Raw genomic sequence first — 18,531 nt, forward strand, 5'->3', positions numbered from 1 at the left:
CGGATCCATGGATAATCCCTTGTCAGACAACCGGTACCCCAGGAATTCCACCTCTCTTGTATGGAACTGGCACTTCTCCAGTTTGACCCATAGCTGGTTCGCCTGTAACCTGCTTAGCACTTCCCGGACGTCTCTGACATGCTGCTCCTCGTCCTCTGAGTAGATCAACACGTCATCTAAGAAGGCTACACAGTTCTTGTACAGCAAGGGTCCTAGAACGTGATGCATGAAAGATTGGAAGCATGCTGAACCCCCTTGTAATCCAAAAGGCATAACGAGGTACTCGAAGGCCCCCAGGGGGGTAAACACGGTGGTCTTCCATTCATCCCCCTCCCTCATTCTGATCAGGTTGTACGCCCCCCTTAGGTCCAGCTTGGTAAAATTTTTTCCCTTCCTAACCCTGGTCAAAATGTCGTCAACCCTGGGCATGGGGAAGGCTACTGGTTCTGACACCGAATTGACGGCCCGAAAGTCCACTACGAGCCTGGGCTTATTAGTGTCTTTTTTGTCTACAAAAAACACTGGACTGCCCCCCACCGCTCTCGACTCCCTTATGAAACCTCTCTTTAGGCTCTTGTCTATAAATTCCCTTAACTCCTGCATCTCCCTGTCCGACATGGCGTACAGTTTGCCCACTGGCAGCTGAGCTCCCGGGAGTAGGTTGATTTGACAGTCAAAGGGCCTATGAGGGGGTAGTCTATCTGCTTCCTTCTCACTGAAGACGTCACGCAGGTCGGCATATTGCGGTGGTATCTCTCCTTTTTCCCCCACCGCCAGCCCTGCCAAACTGGCCATTGCCATCCCCGGGTTTCCCCCCCCCCATGGCAGTGTTCCAAGCAGTGAGCTGACCCGAAAGAGACCGTCCGCTGGTGCCATCCCACTAACGGATCATGTAGCGCCAGCCAGCTCATTCCCAATATGATGGGTGGTCCCGCCAGGGTGGCTACGTGAAAGGCAATGACTTCCGTGTGCCTGGCCACCCTCATTCTCATGGGGACCGTCTGTTGGGTTACTTCTCCCCCCAGAAGTTCCCTCCCATCAATCGTGGTGACTTGCAAAGGACTACTTAGGGGCAGAGTCTGTATCTGATGCTCTGACGCGAATTCCTTGCTCATGAAATTGCAAGAGCTGCCTGAGTCTAACAGAGCTTTTATCGTGAGTGGATGTCCGTTGGGTAGCTCTAGCACCACCCCTACGGCGATGGCTGCTCGGGGGGGTTCAGGCTTGGGCACGTTCACTGGTCCTTGGCCTGGCTGCTGTGCCCTGTCTTCGGCAGCCAGGCGTTGGCTTTTACCTGCTCCTTAACCCCCTCCTCCTCACTCCCAACAGCCCCCACCATTCCTTGCCATGCCTTTCTTTGAGGGCAGACCCTGGCAAAATGTCCTGGCTGTTGGCAGAGGAAACACTTTTTAGCGGCTTTCCCCTCCTTCTTCCGCCCTTCGTTTGAATTTGAAGCCCCACGCGCGCCTCCAATTTCCATTGGCTCCACTGGCTGGGAAGACTGTTCTGGCATCTCAGGAATGCGAAAATCATTCCAACGCTCTCCTCTGCCTTCCCGCTTCTCTAGAGCCCTTGCTTCCTGTCGCGCCCCAATCGCAAGTGCTGCCTTGGTCAGCTGATCCATCGACTGCGGGCGGGGCGCGCGGGAAAGTTCATCTTTCACTGCAGGGGCTAGGCCTTCTTCGAATAACATCTGGATCGGGTCCGAAGCCAGATCCCACCCCAGGCGGTGTATGATCATGGCAAATCGCGACCAGTACCCTCGGACTGATTGATTCCCCTGTTTGCACGCCATCAACTGCCTGCGTACAATGCCCTCCTCAATCTGGCTGGAAAACATCAAGTCCATAGCTAAAAAAAATTTCCTCAAGTCTTTCAAGGCGTCATTATCCGATGCCATCAGGGGTCTAACCCATTCTCTAGCCCCCCCTTCCAGGTGTCCAATCACAAAGGCTACTCTCGCCCCCTCGTCGGCAAAGTCATACTGCAGGTTCAATGCATACTGCATCTCTGTCTTAAAGGCTTGGTAGTCCTTTGGATCACCCCCGAATTTATGCACCAGTCCCGGTACCTTCCTTGCAATGGGGGTGGGTTTCCCCTGTGCATCCTGAGCTCGCCTTTCATCGAGTCGCGCTGCTAGCAGAGCCAGCTGGTGTTCCAAATCTCTGTTTCTCTCCTCCAGAGTTGGTCCTTCTCCGGCTCCCTCCGCTCCTCCGACTCCCGTTGGGTTGCTCATGATGCCCTTCCTTCGCACAAACAACGTCAAAGACTGACGGATTGCTGTAATGGGATAAGGGGTTGCTTGTGCGTAAGCGCTAAAACGCTCCCAGTTTTGTAGTTAGTTTTAAACTCTCCCTAACCGGACAGCCATAAGTGCGTGGCTGCCTTAATCACTGGCAGAATCCGTCAGTGGGCGTTTCCTGAATTTCTTCCAACATAAAAGTTCTTTGACAGAAAGTCTCCTCCTTGATTCCCTGCGCGACAGCTTTCTGCGCAGAGTGGGCGTTCCAAGGGGAGGTCCTGAGCTCTCACCACTGGTCTCACTTGAAGCGTCTCTGAGCCTCACCTCCGACGCTGTCTCCTCCTTCCCTCCTTCTTCAGCGGAAACTCTCCCTCTCCCCCTGCTGGTTCCCTCCTCAGCATCCGAGGGTCTCCCAGCATCCGAGAGCCTCTCCACCACCCTGAGCTCCGATGGCAGTTCCCTGACAGTGGGAAAGTTGGAGAGACAAGTGATGCTATGTCTGATAACCATCTTTTTCATGCAGGATGTGTGCATGGGTCTTCCAGATTGCTGGTGTCTGACACGAAGATGGTCAGGTGTACCAAATGTGCTCAGGACAAAGCAAAGGAAGGAGGCGATATGGGTATCTTACAAAGGCACCCTATTGGTAATGGAGATTCTGATGTATGGATTCAGAGGCAACAGAGTGACACACTCAGCAAACATAGTTTGCAAGGCCTTTCCCTGGATTCAGACAAAAGTTCTGCGAGGGATTGCGACAAGGTAAACCCAAGATGTGCAAAGGGACCAACAGATGGGTCTGACATGTGGGTGCAGACGTCACAAGGCAGGAAGCATAGATTCTTCCTCGGGTATGGTGGCTTGTACAAAGTACTGAGACCTCATGCCAAGATGATTTTACTCACTAGGGATGTTGAGTGCAGTGAAAAATGGGGAGGAAATGTGTGTGTTTTCCAAGGCAACCCCATTGCTTCAGACTCAGATACTGAGTCTACTACTGATGCTGAAAGTGAGGCGAGTTCCACTGATACAGTGAAAGACGTGTGCCTGGTGTACAGATCTGAGACAGCTACCACCAGGTATGCTCAGGAGTTTGCTAACACAGCTATTGCAGTTTTAGCTGTGGCTAGTGGCTCGACACAGGTCTTGGAATCCGAAGTCTTGAAAGGGATACAGGGTTTGTCCTCAAAGGACGGGAAACCACACCCAAAGGCTGTAAGGGTAGACACTGTTTCCTTGGAGAAGAAAGCTGAACCATGTCCAAAGGCCATGTGTGCCAACACCGATTCCTCAGAGAGGAACGAGGCTAGGGTTCGAGTCCCAACAAAGCCAGGTGTGAAACTTCTTGATAGTCAGGAGAACTATGATGCCAAGACTAGTCAGAAGTGCAAGATGGTAAGGCCCAAGGCCAATCCAGTTGCATGTAGTTCCAAGGGTGGAACGGATGGTACAGGGGTATACTGTGTGTATGACATCTGTATGGTTGTTGCAGTTACACTGATGACTACAACACTGCTCATGCATCGGGGGAGGATGTTAGGATTCTTGCTCCGTGCCTGCAGTCATGGGATTGTCGTCTATCACATGATGGTGTATGTTTTCATTCCACAGTATGGGAAGTGACAGAGACAGGATGTTTATGTTACTGTGTTCTGTGAAGTGGGACTATTGTTTTTTCTTCTTTTTCTTTTTGCTGTCTGATGAGAAAGAGGAAGTATTATATGTAAATAAAAGTAGATTAGCCAAAATGCTGTGCTACTGAGTTCTGCTACGCAAACTGCAAATACTCTGTAGGATCCCTAAGTGTGCTGATGCTTCTTGGTATCAGCCACTGTGATGTTTGGGCTGAAGAAAGCTTTTGAAGCTCCCAAACGACTGACCAGGAGGGAGAGAACATGCCAGTCAGGCATGTGTCTCTGCCAGTGTCCTACACGTGAGTAGGACGATCCTAACAGTCTGTATATAGAGTGTAAATAAATAGTAGCTTAGATCTACAAAGTCCCACGCTTGTTGCTGCGTAACGCTAGAAGTATAGTGTCCATAAATCAAGCTGATTTATGTTGCTGGAGCACCCTGGAGAAGAAGGGAGATGCCTTTTTCAGTGCTGCACACATCGGAGGACGCTCGGAGTTTCAGGGGCTTGCAGGCGGCCCCAGGGCAAATTCCAGCAGCTGAATCCCAACACTAAGTAAAAGCAAAAACAAAAGAAGTGCCATGGTCGGATCACTTCCTGCGATCCTTCACGTTTCTGCGGTCCATCACTTTTCCGCGACCCTTCCCCTCTGCAGGGAGGTGGGACCGATTCGGATGGTCCGCCCCGCCACTTAATGGATCCAAATGTGTCAGGGGTCTGCCTTCAAGGGAGGGAGGAGAGACAGGAACGTACAGACAGCCTCCTCCTTTGTTGAGCAGCTGCACCTTGTCAGAGTCTGGTGAAAGCGAGCCTTTAGGAGAAACGGATGACGAGAGAAAGGGGGGGAGGATGCAAAGGCTCAGTCAGGCTGAGATGAGCCACGACACCGCTCCCAGGGAGGTGGAAGTGCCTCTTCCGTCGCATAGTTTTTGCCAGGGAATTACACGTAAGGAAAAGAGGGGGAGAGGGGTTTTCCCGGGCTTTTATGCTGGAGGGCAAACAGGAAGAAGGCACTTCCGGAATCTGCTAGTGATTGAGGCAGACATTGATTTTGGACCTCTGGACTGTACATAGTTTTGCACTCAATAAAACCTGTAAAAGACAGGTGGGAGTCCTGGCTGTTACCACACACACTCCTCACAAAATGGTTTCCAGAGAGTGGTAGGGAATGTTTTATCCCATGTTGATGGCCTTTCAGCGGATTCCCTGGTGGACTGCTGGAATGCGGAGTTAACCAGGGCTATCGACTGTCTGGCTCCAAAGCGCTCCAACTGAATGCAGCCTGGACAGCCCCGTGATGTTCTCCAGAGCTGAGGGCGATGAAACAATCACTGAGACAGCTAGAGAACCAGAACCAGTGAAGGGGGTGAATGTCTTGCGTGAGTGTCTGGAGGCGGTTGGAGGATGGATGGCGGCTAACAGATTGAGATTGAATCCTGACAAGACAGAAGTACTGTTTCAGGGGGGCAGGGGGCGGGTGGGGGACTGTCACCATCGGTGTGTCTGCTGGGTTTGCATCAACCAAATTCAGCCTGGTTAATACACCAGCAATTTTCTGTGTTTGGTGTACGAGAAAATTACCTGCTTGGTCCTTCTCCACCTGCAGAGAAAGATAGTTGGATACCTCACCAAGATCCTTCATGTCAAAGTGCTCCTTCAGCTGAGCTAGGGTGCTTTGGTACAAAGCCTGATTCTTCCAAAACAAAAGCAGATCATCAAAAAAACATAAACAATACAGTTTGTTTTGCCCCTCCTCCTTGACTTGGTGAAAACCTAGAGAAAACAATGTCTCAGTGAGTTTTGTATCACAACACCTGGCACTCTGCTTGAGACCATATAGGGACTTCCGTAGTTTACAGACCATTCCCTTCTGCACCTGCACTCCATCAGGTAGAAGCATATACAGCTCCTCCCCCAAAATCCCATACAAAAAAAGCTGTGTTCACATCGTGATGAGAAACGTGCAGTTTCTCCTCTGCAACAATCTTGAGCATTAGTCTAATGCTCTCATACTTGACGGTGGGTGAGTAGGTCTTGTGGTATTCCTGTCCTGGTATCTGTGAAAAACCTCTGGCGACCAGTCTGCCTTTGTGCCTGACAACCTTGCCATTCTGGTCTGTCTTGGCCTTGAAGACCCATTTGCTGCCAACCAGCCTCATTCCTGGGACTGTTGGCACCAGCTCCCAGGTTTGGTTCCTATTCAAGGAATCAACTTCAGCCTTCATGGCATTAAGCCATGGTTCAGCATCCTTCGAGGTTAACTCCTGGACCTCTTTGAAGCTTGAAGGTTCCCACACCTTTTCTGAGCTACCAAGAACAGCAGTTGCTGTCTTAGGAAACTCATCAGCAAATCTCTTTGGAGGTTTGCCTTTTGTGGCCCTTTCAGATCTGTGTGCTAGACACAAGTCTTCTGCACTCATCTCCTCCTTCTTAGGAGAAAAGTGGCCAATGGTGAACAGTGGTTCTTCCAGTTCAATGTCAGACGCATCAGATGGTCTGACTGAGGCCTTTGCGCTCTTGTAGTCTGCTGTGTCATCACTGTCACTGACAGCAGCAGCAGCGCCGCCCACTGAGCTAGAATCCAAACTCTGATCATCATCCTCAGCTTCCTCTTCTACCTCATCATCTTCATCCCCCTCTGAGTGACTCTGGAAAATTCCCACATTCCCCCCCCCCCTTAGGATTGTACTCAACACTCTTTGTGAACCTAATGGACAGTCATGAATACCCTGTATACACCTTTTTCGTACCCCATGAACAAACCATGTGCCCCACACTTCCCAAGCTTGCTGCTCTGTGGGGTGCGGACCCACTACCTGGTTAGTGGGGTAGAAGTGGAAGGATCATTAGGCATGAGTGATCATGCTCTTCTGAAGTTTACTATACAGCGGAAAGGAGCAGCCAAGCATACTAGGACTCAATTTCTTGACTTTAAGAAAGCCGACTTCATAAAACTTAGGGAAGTGCTGGCTGAAATCCCATGGACAGTAATACTAAAAGGAAAGGGAGTTCATGATGGCTGGGAGTTTGTTAAGAGGGAGATAGTAAAAGCACAACTTCAGGCAATACCAATGAGACGGAAACATGGAAGGTGCCTAAAGAAGCCAGGGTGGCTATCTAAAGAACTTTTAACTGAGTTAAGATTAAAAAAGGATGTGTACAAAAAATGGAAAAGGGGGGAAACCACCAAAGAGGAATTCAAACAAATAGCCAGCATGTGTAGACACAAAGTCAGAAAAGCTAAAGCACAGAATGAACTCAGGCTTGCTAGAGAGGTTAAAAGCAACAAAAAAGGCTTTTATGGGTATGTTCGTAGCAAAAGGAAGAACAAAGAAACAGTGGGGTCACTCAGAGGAGAAGATGGTGAAATGCAAACAGGGGACACAGAAAGGGCTGAACTCCTCAATGCCTTCTTTGCCTCAGTCTTCTCCGATAAAGAAAACAATGCCCAACCTGAAGAATTTGGAGCAAATGATTCAGCAGAGGAAACACAGCCCAGAATAACTAAGGAGATAGTACAAGAATACTTGGCTAGTTTAGATGTATTCAAGTCTCCAGGGCCAGATGAGCTGCATCCAAGAGTATTAAAAGAACTGGCAGATGTGATCTCAGAACCACTGGCAGTCATCTTCGAGAATATCAAATCAAATATCAAATCAAGAAAGAAATAAGGGGGGAAAGACTAAAAGGTGAACTATCCCTTTAATATATTGGAGAACGTCTGAGGCAATTATGGACGATATGGAGGAAAGGAATGAATGGGCCTGAAGACTTAAAGACCTACCCAAACCCCAGTGCTAAATTAATGGAGTGATTAAAAATGTTTTGCTGAAAGAGTTTATGTGTGAGAGACATTTGATATACAGGCTCCAGCTTTTACGTAGCAGAAAGCCTTTCTCCCTTTCATTTAAAAATTCCTAACAGTTATTTGAATTGATGGTCGATATGACGGAAAGAGATGAACAGATCTGAGGTCCTATAGATCATCCCAAATCCTAGTGCTGCACCCCACAGAGCAAGTAAAGATTCTTGGTGGAGGAAAGAGCAAAAGGTGCTTTGGACTTCTGGACTTGAGACTCTTATGGAGCCAGCTCTTTCTTAGACGAATGAGAGAGACAATAGACATTCAAGCTCCGGTTTTTGTGTAGTATGGAGGCCTGACTTCTTTGTGTTAAAATTTGCAGAAGTTGCACCAGTTTTGCTGATTTACTTCACACTATTCTTGACTGTTGAAGGGGCTGCGGGGGAAAAAGTTTTTGTGGTGAGAAGAGCCTGGGGAAGCCAGGAGAAGATTTTAAAGAACTGTTAAGTAAATAAGCACCTCCCGACAGGGTGGGGGGGTTACTGGGCTCCCCTCTATTGGTGGCAAGAGGAAATTACTCTGCAAGTAACAGGAAAGTTATATAAAGGCTGGTTACATGTGTAGGGAAATGGACAAGGGGATTTCGGACAACTAGTGGACAAAACTGGTAACGGAGTAAAATTTTATTTATTTATTTTTTCTCCTTTTCCCTGTTAAATGTTATTATTATTATTATTATTATGTTATTATCATCATCGATGAGACAGTGTGCATTAGAGGTGTAATATAGAAGTATTATAAAACACAATTTGTCAGGAAAAGAAGTAGCTACGGGTACTAACGGATTATAAAACAACTGGTTATGTCAAATGTGAATAAGAAATTTATGAATCCAGCGGCAGCAGTGTTATCTGCAAATCCTAAAAGTAGAAACTCAAATCAAGACACAGAAATGATTTTGGAAATGAGAGATCTTCTCCTGGGACTGAGAAAAGACATTTCAGAGATAAAGAAAGAGATGAACGACAGTATAAGATCAACAGATCAAAAGTTGGATAAGATGGGGCAAAAAATAGAGGAAAATGCAAAAATGGTGTTAGAAATGATGGTTAAAATCAATGATCTGGTGGTTAAAAATTTGGAAATAACAAAGACTGTACAAGAATTAAAAGGGAAAACGATAAGTTTGGAGGAAGGGCTAAGAAAAGTACAGAAGGAGAACAGAGAAAAAAAAGGGGAAACAGAAAAAATTAAGAAAGAGCTGGCAGATATGAAAGAAACCCATGAGGCAGTCCTAGATTCAATCTCTATGACTGAAATGCACAGAAGAGAAAAAACATTGAGATTTAGATCTATTCCAGAAGAACCAGATGAAGTGATAGAGCAAAAAATATCATCAGAATTAGCCAAATGGATTGGAGTAGAAGAACATGAAATGAGAAATAAAATTGAGAGAGCCTTTAGAATCAGATCAACAATTGCAAGAGCTAATAATTGGCCAGGGGACTGTCTGGTAACTTTTGTGAATATGGATATTAGAGATAAAATACTACAAAATAGCAGTAAGACAAAATTTAAAATTCAGGGAACAGACATAATCATTCATAAAATTGTTCCATCAAGGCTTTTAAGAAAAAGGGAAAAATATAAACCGTTGGTGGAAGCACTAAATAAAAAATCAATTGTGCACAGATGGGAATTCCCTGAGGGAATTTCCTTTTTTTACAAAGGGAAAAGGAGAAGATTTGTTACTTGGGAGGACGCTGACAAATTTTGGAGAACATATAGAGAGGAGCTAGGAGGTAAAAGACAGCTGGGAGGAGGGGCGGACGATCTTAAAGAACAATCCGAGGAGGAAGAGTCTTAAGCATTAAGGACAAGTGACTTTTCTGATTTTTTTTTTTATAATTTATTTTATTTTATTTATTTATTTTGTTAAGAAGTTGAATCACTGTGTAGTAAATAATGGAATTAAGGATTGTTACCTGGAATGTTAATGGTTTAAATGATAAAGGGAAAAGAAAGAAGGTGGAATTTATACTCAGCAAACAGAAATTGGATTTGATATGTTTGCAAGAAACTCATATCACAAAACAACACACAAGAATTTTATCCAATAAGAAACTGGGACTTGATTTTGTTTCTTCAGATAAATCTAAGAAGAATGGAGTTGTAATATACGCAAAAAAGCATTTGGAGCCGAAATTGATCTATAAAGATTCACAAGGAAGGGTCGTTGTCATAGGAATAATAGTCCAGGGGGAAAGAATTAAAGTCATCGGTTTCTACACGCCGAATGAAAAAAAAAGTGAATTTTATCAAAGGTTGGAACGAGAGTTGGGGGATTTTATTGGAGAGAAAATTATATTTTTAGGAAACCAAAATGGCGTGGTAAATCCTGATTTAGACAGATCCAAAGAGAGATCCAAATTTAGACAGATCTAAAAAACAGCAAATACAACTCCCCAAAACTTTTTTTCAGTTAGTAGATTTGTTAAGTTTAGAGGACGCATGGAGAATACAAAATCCGACAGTGAAAGAATACACTTTTGTTTCCTACCCCAATGACTCTTGCCCAATGCTTGTAGGGCAGCGGCTGAAGAAGGAGCAAAAAGGGTTTTCTCCTGTGTGTGTGTTTCTTGTGGCTGATTAGGTGCTCTCCCTGTGCAAAGGTCAGAGGGGGCAGGGTTTCTGTTGAGGTAGGTGATTAGCTGTGGGAGGAGCTTATCAGAGCTTGTAGGGCAGCGGCTGAAGAAGGAGCAAAAAGGGTTTTCTCCTGTGTGTGTTTCTTGTGGCTGATTAGCTGCTCTCCCTGTGCAAAGGTCAGAGGGGGCAGGGTTTCTGTTGAGGTAGGTGATTAGCTGTGGGAGGAGCTTATCAGAGCTTGTAGGGCAGCGGCGCGCGCAATTTGATCTATCTTTAGATTTTGGGGAGCTAGTCTCAAACGTTTGTTGGGGGAGACCTAGGGTTTTTTGGGGGGGAGTTACTTGTCCTGTCTGCACGCTTCTTATGATGGAGGACCACTGTAGCCAGCCCCAACGACACGTTCTCAAGATGGAGAGTGAGGGAACAGCTGCAGTCGCCTGCGGTTCCTGCACAATGTTTGCCATCTTGCCAAAGGTTGCAGGCAGCTTTACCTGCAGCAGTTGCATGTTGATTGCCCTCTTAAAAGACAAAGTCCAGCAACTGGAGGAATGTGTGGCTACGCTCCAAACAATTAGAGAGCTGGAGCTCTTCTTGGAAGCAACAGAGCACACCGTCTCCACCAAGGAGGAGACAGGGGACTCCCCTGAGAAGGAGGCTAGTTCACCAACACAGGAGCCAGGTATATGGAGAAACGTGACTCAAAGAAGTAGGAGGCCCAGGGTTCGCTCTGATTGTTTAGAAATACACAATCGCTTTGAGGTCCTCTCCCCTAGAATGGAAGACGAAGAGCAGACTCCATTTGAGGATCTCTCCCTCGTTACAGTCGATCAGGTATATGAAGAGGAGCAGCAAAGTCAGTCCTCAGGGAATGTGCAGGCGACCTTGGAACGGACAGATCGCGGAAGAACCCCAACCAAACCTGAGAGGAGGCGTGTAGTGGTGATAGGGGATACCCTACTGAGGGGAACAGAAGCAGTGATCTGTGGGCCTGACAAGATGTCTCGGGAAGTGTGCTGTCTCCCCGGGGCTAAGATCCAAGATGTAACTGAACGACTGCAAGGAATCATAAAACCCACTGACAAATACCCCTTCCTCTTGGTTCATGTGGGAACCAATGACACTGCAAGCAATAGCCTCCAGAAAATCAAAAGAGACTATGAGGCTCTGGGCAGGAAATTGAAGCAATTAAATGCACAAATTGTCATCTCATCTGTCCTCCCAGTTGAACGACGTGGCCCAGGGAGAGAGAGAAAAATGGTGGAAGTGAACAGCTGGCTTCGCAAATGGTGTAAACAGGAACGGTTTGGATTCTTAGATCACGGACTGCAGTTTCTTGAAGATGGACTTCTGGCAAGAGATGGGCTGCACCTCACAACGGTTGGGAGGAATGTTTTTGCCAAAAATCTCAGAAACCTCATCAGGAGGGCTTTAAACTGACTAACGTGGGAGAGGAAGACAGTGCTCCTGAAGGTAGGAGTCTATCAATTGATGAAGATGATCATCCAAATGTCATAGACCAAATGGAGCAAACAGCACACAGACCTAGTGGTGGGAGGAAAAAATCCTTAAATAAGAGACACGGGGGAATGATTAATGGACTTCAATGTCTGTACACTAATGCGCAAAGCATGGGTAATAAACAAGATGAGCTTGAGCTCTTGCTACAGCAAACTAAATATGACATAATAGGCATCACTGAAACCTGGTGGGATAAGTCCCACGACTGGAATGTAATCATGGAGGGATACAATCTATTTCAGAGAAACAGACCAGACAAGAAAGGAGGAGGAGTGGCGTTATATGTCAGGGATGTGTATACCTGTGAAGAGATCCAAGATTTAGAACCTCAAAGCCAAAGTGAGAGCATTTGGGTCAAAATTAAGCGAGAGAAGAATAACAGGGACCTCATTGTGGGAGTTTACTATAGATCCCCAAGCCAAACGGAGGACATAGATGATGCCTTCCTGGAACAGATGGCCAAGCATGCAAAAGGAAGGGAGATAGTAGTAATGGGGGACTTCAATTACCCGGATATTTGCTGGATGTCAAACTCAGCCAAGAGCATAAGGTCAAACAGATTCCTCACTGGCCTTGCAGACAACTTCGTTGTCCAGAAAGTGGGAGAAGCAACAAGAGGAACAGCCATTTTAGATCTGGTCCTAACCAATGTTGATGACCTGGTTAGTGGGGTAGAAGTGGAAGGATCATTAGGCGCGAGTGATCATGCTCTTCTGAAGTTTACTATACAGCGGAAAGGAGCAGCCAAGCATACTAGGACTCAATTTCTTGACTTTAGGAAAGCCGACTTTATAAAACTTAGGGAAGTGCTGGGTGAGATCCCATGGACAGTAATATTAAAAGGAAAGGGAGTTCATGATGGCTGGGGAGGGAGGGAGATAGTAAAAGCACAACTTCAGGCAATACCAATGAGATGGAAACATGGAAGGTGCCTAAAGAAGCCAGGGTGGCTATCTAAAGAACTTTTAACTGAGTTAAGATTAAAAAAGGATGTGTACAAAAAATGGAAAAGGGGGGAAACCACCAAAGAGGAATTCAAACAAATAGCCAGCACGTGTAGACACAAAGTCAGAAAAGCTAAAGCACAGAATGAACTCAGGCTTGCTAGAGAGGTTAAAAGCAACAAAAAAGGCTTTTATGGGTATGTTCGTAGCAAAAGGAAGAACAAAGAAACAGTGGGGTCACTCAGAGGAGAAGATGGTGAAATGCAAACAGGGGACACAGAAAGGGCTGAACTCCTCAATGCCTTCTTTGCCTCAGTCTTCTCCAATAAAGAAAACAATGCCCAACCTGAAGAATTTGGAGCAAATGATTCAGCAGAGGAAACACAGCCCAGAATAACTAAGGAGATAGTACAAGAATACTTGGCTAGTTTAGATGTATTCAAGTCTCCAGGGCCAGATGAACTGCATCCAAGAGTATTAAAAGAACTGGCAGATGTGATCTCAGAACCACTGGCAGTCATCTTCGAGAATTCCTGGAGAACAGGCGAAGTCCCGGCAGACTGGAGGAGGGCAAATGTTGTCCCTATTTTCAAAAAGGGGAAAAGAGAGGACCCAAATAATTACCGCCCAGTCAGTCTGACATCAATACCAGGGAAGATTCTGGAGCAGATCATTAAACAAACAGTCTGTGAGCACCTAGAAAGGAATACTGTGATCACCAATAGTCAGCATGGATTTCTGAAAAATAAGTCATGTCAGACTAACCTGATCTCGTTTTTTGACAGAATTACAACCCTGGTAGATGAAGGGAACACAGTGGATGTAGCCTACCTTGATTTCAGCAAGGCATTTGACAAGGTGCCCCATGATATTCTTGTAAAGAAGCTGGTAAAATGCAGTCTTGACTATGCTACCACTCAGTGGATTTGTAACTGGCTGACTGACGGAACCCAAAGGGTGCTCATCAATGGTTGCTCTTCATCCTGGAGAAGAGTGACTAGTGGGGTACCACAGGGTTCTGTCTTGGGCCCGGTCTTATTCAACATCTGTATCAACGACTTGGATGATGGACTCAAGGGCATCCTGATCAAATTTGCAGATGACACCAAACTGGGAGGGGTGGCTAACACCCCAGAGCACAGGATCACACTTCAAAACGACCTTGACAGATTAGAGAACTGGGCCAAAACAAACAAGATGACTTTTAACAGGGAGAAATGTCAAGTATTGCACTTGGGCAAAAAAAATGAGAGGCACAAATACAAGATGGGTGACACCTGGCTTGAGAGCAGTACATGTGAAAAGGATCTAGGAGTCTTGGTTGACCACAAACTTGACATGAGCCAACAGTGTGACGCGGCAGCTAAAAAAGCCAATGCAATTCTGGGCTGCATCAATAGGAGTATTGCATCTAGATCAAGGGAAGTAATAGTGCCACTGTATTCTGCTCTGGTCAGACCTCACCTGGAGTACTGTGTCCAGTTCTGGGCACCACAGTTCAAGAAGGACACTGACAAACTGGAATGTGTCCAGAGGAGGGCAACCAAAATGGTCAAAGGCCTGGAAACGATGCCTTATGAGGAACGGCTAAGGGAGCTGGGCATGTTTAGCCTGGAGAAGAGGAGGTTAAGGGGTGATATGATAGCCATGTTCAAATATATAAAAGGATGTCACATAGAGGAGGGAGAAAGGTTCTTTTCTGCTGCTCCAGAGAAGCGGACACGGAGCAATGGTTCCAAACTACAAGAAAAAAGATTCCAGCTAAACATTAGGAAGAACTTCCTGACAGTAAGAGCTGTTCGACAGTGGAATTTGCTGCCAAGGAGTGTGGTGGAGTCTCCTTCTTTGGAGGTCTTTAAGCAGAGGCTTGACAACCATATGTCAGGAGTGCTCTGATGGTGTTTCCTGCTTGGCAGGGGGTTGGACTCGATGGCCCTTGTGGTCTCTTCCAACTCTATGATTCTATGATTCTATGACTCGGCAGGAAGAACTGACGCCATCTGGCTAACAAAAGATTTGACAGTCAAAATATCTAAATCTGAAATTCAACCAAAGACAATAGCTGATCATAATACAGTACAAGTAACACTGACCTGGGGAAAGAGGAAATCTATAAGATGGAGATTAAATGAAACTTTATTGAGAGATGAAATAATAATAGAAAAAGCATAAAAGACCTTAAAGGACTTTTTTGAACTGAATTTAAATAAGGGCACTGATTTAAAGATAGTCTGGGATGCTAGTAAAGCTGTCTTAAGAGGTTTCTTTATTCAACAAAACGTAATTCAAAGAAAACAAAAGGAAAAAAACAACAACAAGAAATCTTAGAGGAGATTAGAAAAAGCGAGCAGGAATTATACAAAAAAACCAAATAGTGTAGAATTAAAAAGAAATATTAAGATCCTACAATCTCAATATTTAATGCTAATAAATGCAGAAATGGAATGGAAACTAAGATTATTGGGGGGGGGGGGACCTTTGAACATGCTAATAAACCAGGAAGCTTATTAGCATGGCAATTAAAGAAGAGAGAGGCAGAAAGGCTTATAAATAGAGTTAAGTGCAAAGGCAAAGTAATAAACAACCCTAAAGAAATAGAGAAACGATTTGTTGAATTCTTTAGAGAATTCTATAAGGAAGGAAATGAAAGATCAGAAGAAGTTAAAGAATATTTAGAACAGAACGGTCTTCCGAAACTTACTAAAGAACAAAACGAACTGTTGAATGCCCCTGTTACATTGTACGAAATTCAAAGAGCAATTAAGGAAGCAAAGATAGGAAAGTCACCAGGGCTTGATGGCCTACCAGCAATGTATTATAAAAATTTGAGGACATACTGTCTGACCCATTAAGAAGTATCATGAACAACATTTTAAAAGATGGAACCATGCCGGACTCATGGAAAGACAGCCTTATTGCATTAATTCCAAAACAGGGAACGGACAATCTACTTATTAACAACTATAGGCCTATCTCACTCCTAAATAGCGATTATTAATTATATGCAAATATTTTAGCCGAAAGATCAAAAAAAGTCTTCCAGATGATTATACACAATGAGCAAGCTGGCTTTTTGTCCGGGAGGCACATTTATAACAACACCAGAAACATTATAAACTTATTAGAGTATTTAGACTTCAGAATAGAAAAGAAGGCAGTCTTAATGGCCATAGATGCTGAAAAAGCTTTCAATAGGGTCTCCTGGAAATTTATGAAAGGTCTATTACACCATATGGATTTGGGTATACAGTATATAAAAGGGATTGAAGCAATATATTCAAAACAAAAAGCGAAAATCATAATCAATGGAAATTTATCACAGGAGTGTGAAATCAGTAAAGGGGTCAGACAAGGTTGCCCACTATCCCCCGTAATTTTCATACTAACATTGGAAGATTTATGTAAACGAATTAGGGAGGAAAAAGAAATAAAAGGGATTATGCTGGGAAATAGAAGTTACAAAATAAGGGCATTTGCTGATGATCTAATTATAACTACGGAGCAATCAAAACAGAGTCTAACAAAGGCGTTGGAAATAATATATGCCCACGGTAAAGTTGTGTGGTTTAAACTGAATTTAAACAAGACAAAACTATTAGTTAAAAATTTGTCGCCTGATGAAAAAGCAGAATTAGAAAAAATAATACAAATTAAAATCTACCCCAAAATCAAGTATTTAGGATTATGGATAACACCAAAGAATATTAACTTGTATGAAGATAATTATATTAATTGTTGGAAAGATATCAAAAGACAGTTGGAGACATGGACAAGCCTAAACTTATCATTCCTGTGCCGTATTTCGGTAATTAAAATGATAGTCTTACCGAAGCTACTCTTTTTATTCCAAACGATTCCAATTATAGGAAAGACCAGCAGTATTGACAAGTGGCAAAAAGAAATTTCTAACTTTTTATGGAAGGGTAAAAGACCAAGAATAAAGCATAAGATATTAATAGATACTGTAGAAAGAGGTGGCTTCGGGTTACCGGATTTGAAGCTATATTACGAAGCCTCATGTCTTCTCTGGTTGAAAGATTGGTGTTTATTAAAAAATTGGGATACTTTAGATCTAGAAGGTCATGACACACGTGTCAGGGAACTGCCATCAGTGCCGGAGGGAGAGAGCAAAAGCCAGAGGGATTCCAGAGAGCGTCCAGGGATCGGGAGAAGCAGCCCATCTTCTGGGGAAGAGAATCAGCGTAGCACCAGTGGAGAAGGGGGGCAGATGGGGGAAGCGGCAAGGCGGTCCCATGACTCCTTGCCTGGGACCAGCGGGGAGAGTAGGGGTCCTCCGTTGCCCATGCCCTCCTTGCGCAGAAGGCTTTCACGCAGAGAGGGTAGGTGGAGACTAGGCGTCAAAGAGCTTCTTTGCTGGAAGACGTTTAAGAAACGCCCACTCACGGATTCTGCCAGCAACTGAGTCAGCCACGGGTGAGTGGCGTCCGGACAGATAAAGTTTACTTTGGCAGCCCAGCCAGGTGTTTGCACCCAGCCAGGGAGATAGTTGCCTGCTTGCGCACGAGCAACCCCTTAGCAACCATTACAGCACGTTTTGGATGGCATGGCTGTCTTAATTATGGGAAAATAAAGGTGCACCGGAGTTTTTCAAATCATATAATAAGAAACGCTATATATAAGGTGTGGGAAAAATACAAAAGATATTTGGAACAGAAAACCCCAAGATGGAACTCTCCATTAGAAGCAATCACTGTTAAAAAAAACAACAACATCAAAGAGAACTGGATAACGTATAACACAATATTAAGGGAGGAGGGTCAAATAATATTGATAAGTTATGAGAAAATAGCGGACTTCCGGGTTGGCGCCATCGCCGAATGGCGGACTCCCTCCGAGCTCCGGAGGGAGCCTGCTCGGCAGGGGCTGGGTCCTACCGCGCCAGCGACGCGGGGACCCCTAAAAACCATGGGCGCTGAAACCCATGGACATGGTGACTCGGCTGGCACCTTTTGAGCCCCCCCCCGACCCGCGAAGGAGCCTTTTTAAAGGCTGCGGAACGGGTGACGGGGGGGGGTGCTTTGAGTCCTCCGCTTCCCCTGCCGAGCGAAGCCGCATGCCATTCGACGGAGAGCGTTGACTTCTTCTATTGGAAATTTGGACTTAAAAGCATAACCCGTGAGTAATCGGAACTTGGATTAAAAAAGGCGAGAAATTTTTAAAGAATTCGGAACGAGCGGGGGAGGCGTAAAAAGGAAGTCAGCCCCCCCCCCCGTTGTAGAGGAGCTAAAGTAAAGGACTTAACATCTAAGATTGAGCGCAACCCTATTTTGATAAAGTTATGAAATTTCGCGATGGAAAACTATAAGATTGAGCTGGAGGAGAAAAGTGGAATTTAATCAAAAAGCACCCCCCCCCCCGGAACCTGGGAGCGTTTTAGTTAGAGCGCAGGGAGAAGACAAGGAGAGGTTTTGACAGCTGTCAAAGAGCTGTCAAAGCAGAAGAACAAAAATGAGAACTTTGCTACGAGGACTTTGCCGGTTATATTTGTTACAAATTGGATACAAAATGTTTAAAACAAGGAATAATAAGTTACTTTGACTGGTGGACGTGATCTGGAAGGGAACTGAGTTATTACAATCCACCTAGAGGAGCCGAGGGATATTACAAGTTGTTGGCATCGAATTTGACAGAATTTTTTATCTCCTGGGAAACTGCAGAAATGGAACACTATTTTGGCTACAGAGGTTTACACACTAAAGTAGACAATAGACTTATCTATTGAAGA

General features: G+C 45.1%; 1 protein-coding gene across 1 annotated transcript in view; it reads left to right on the plus strand.

Moving 5' to 3' along the window:
• Positions 1–2,809: 2,809 nt before the first annotated feature.
• The window catches only part of LOC309333186 (putative helicase senataxin), a gene marked incomplete at its 5' end in the record, with an annotated part of 95,627 nt that continues 79,905 nt past the window's right edge, over positions 2,810–18,531 (plus strand). Inside the window, one exon of the mRNA XM_081846586.1 lies at positions 2,810–3,637. Within this exon, the coding sequence (XP_081702712.1) occupies positions 2,810–3,637 (828 nt within the window). The remainder of the gene's footprint in view (positions 3,638–18,531) is intronic.

The sequence above is a fragment of the Podarcis erhardii genome (assembly GCF_964252035.2).
Source record: "Podarcis erhardii genome assembly, chromosome: W".
NCBI classification, from domain to species: Eukaryota; Metazoa; Chordata; class Lepidosauria; order Squamata; family Lacertidae; genus Podarcis; species Podarcis erhardii.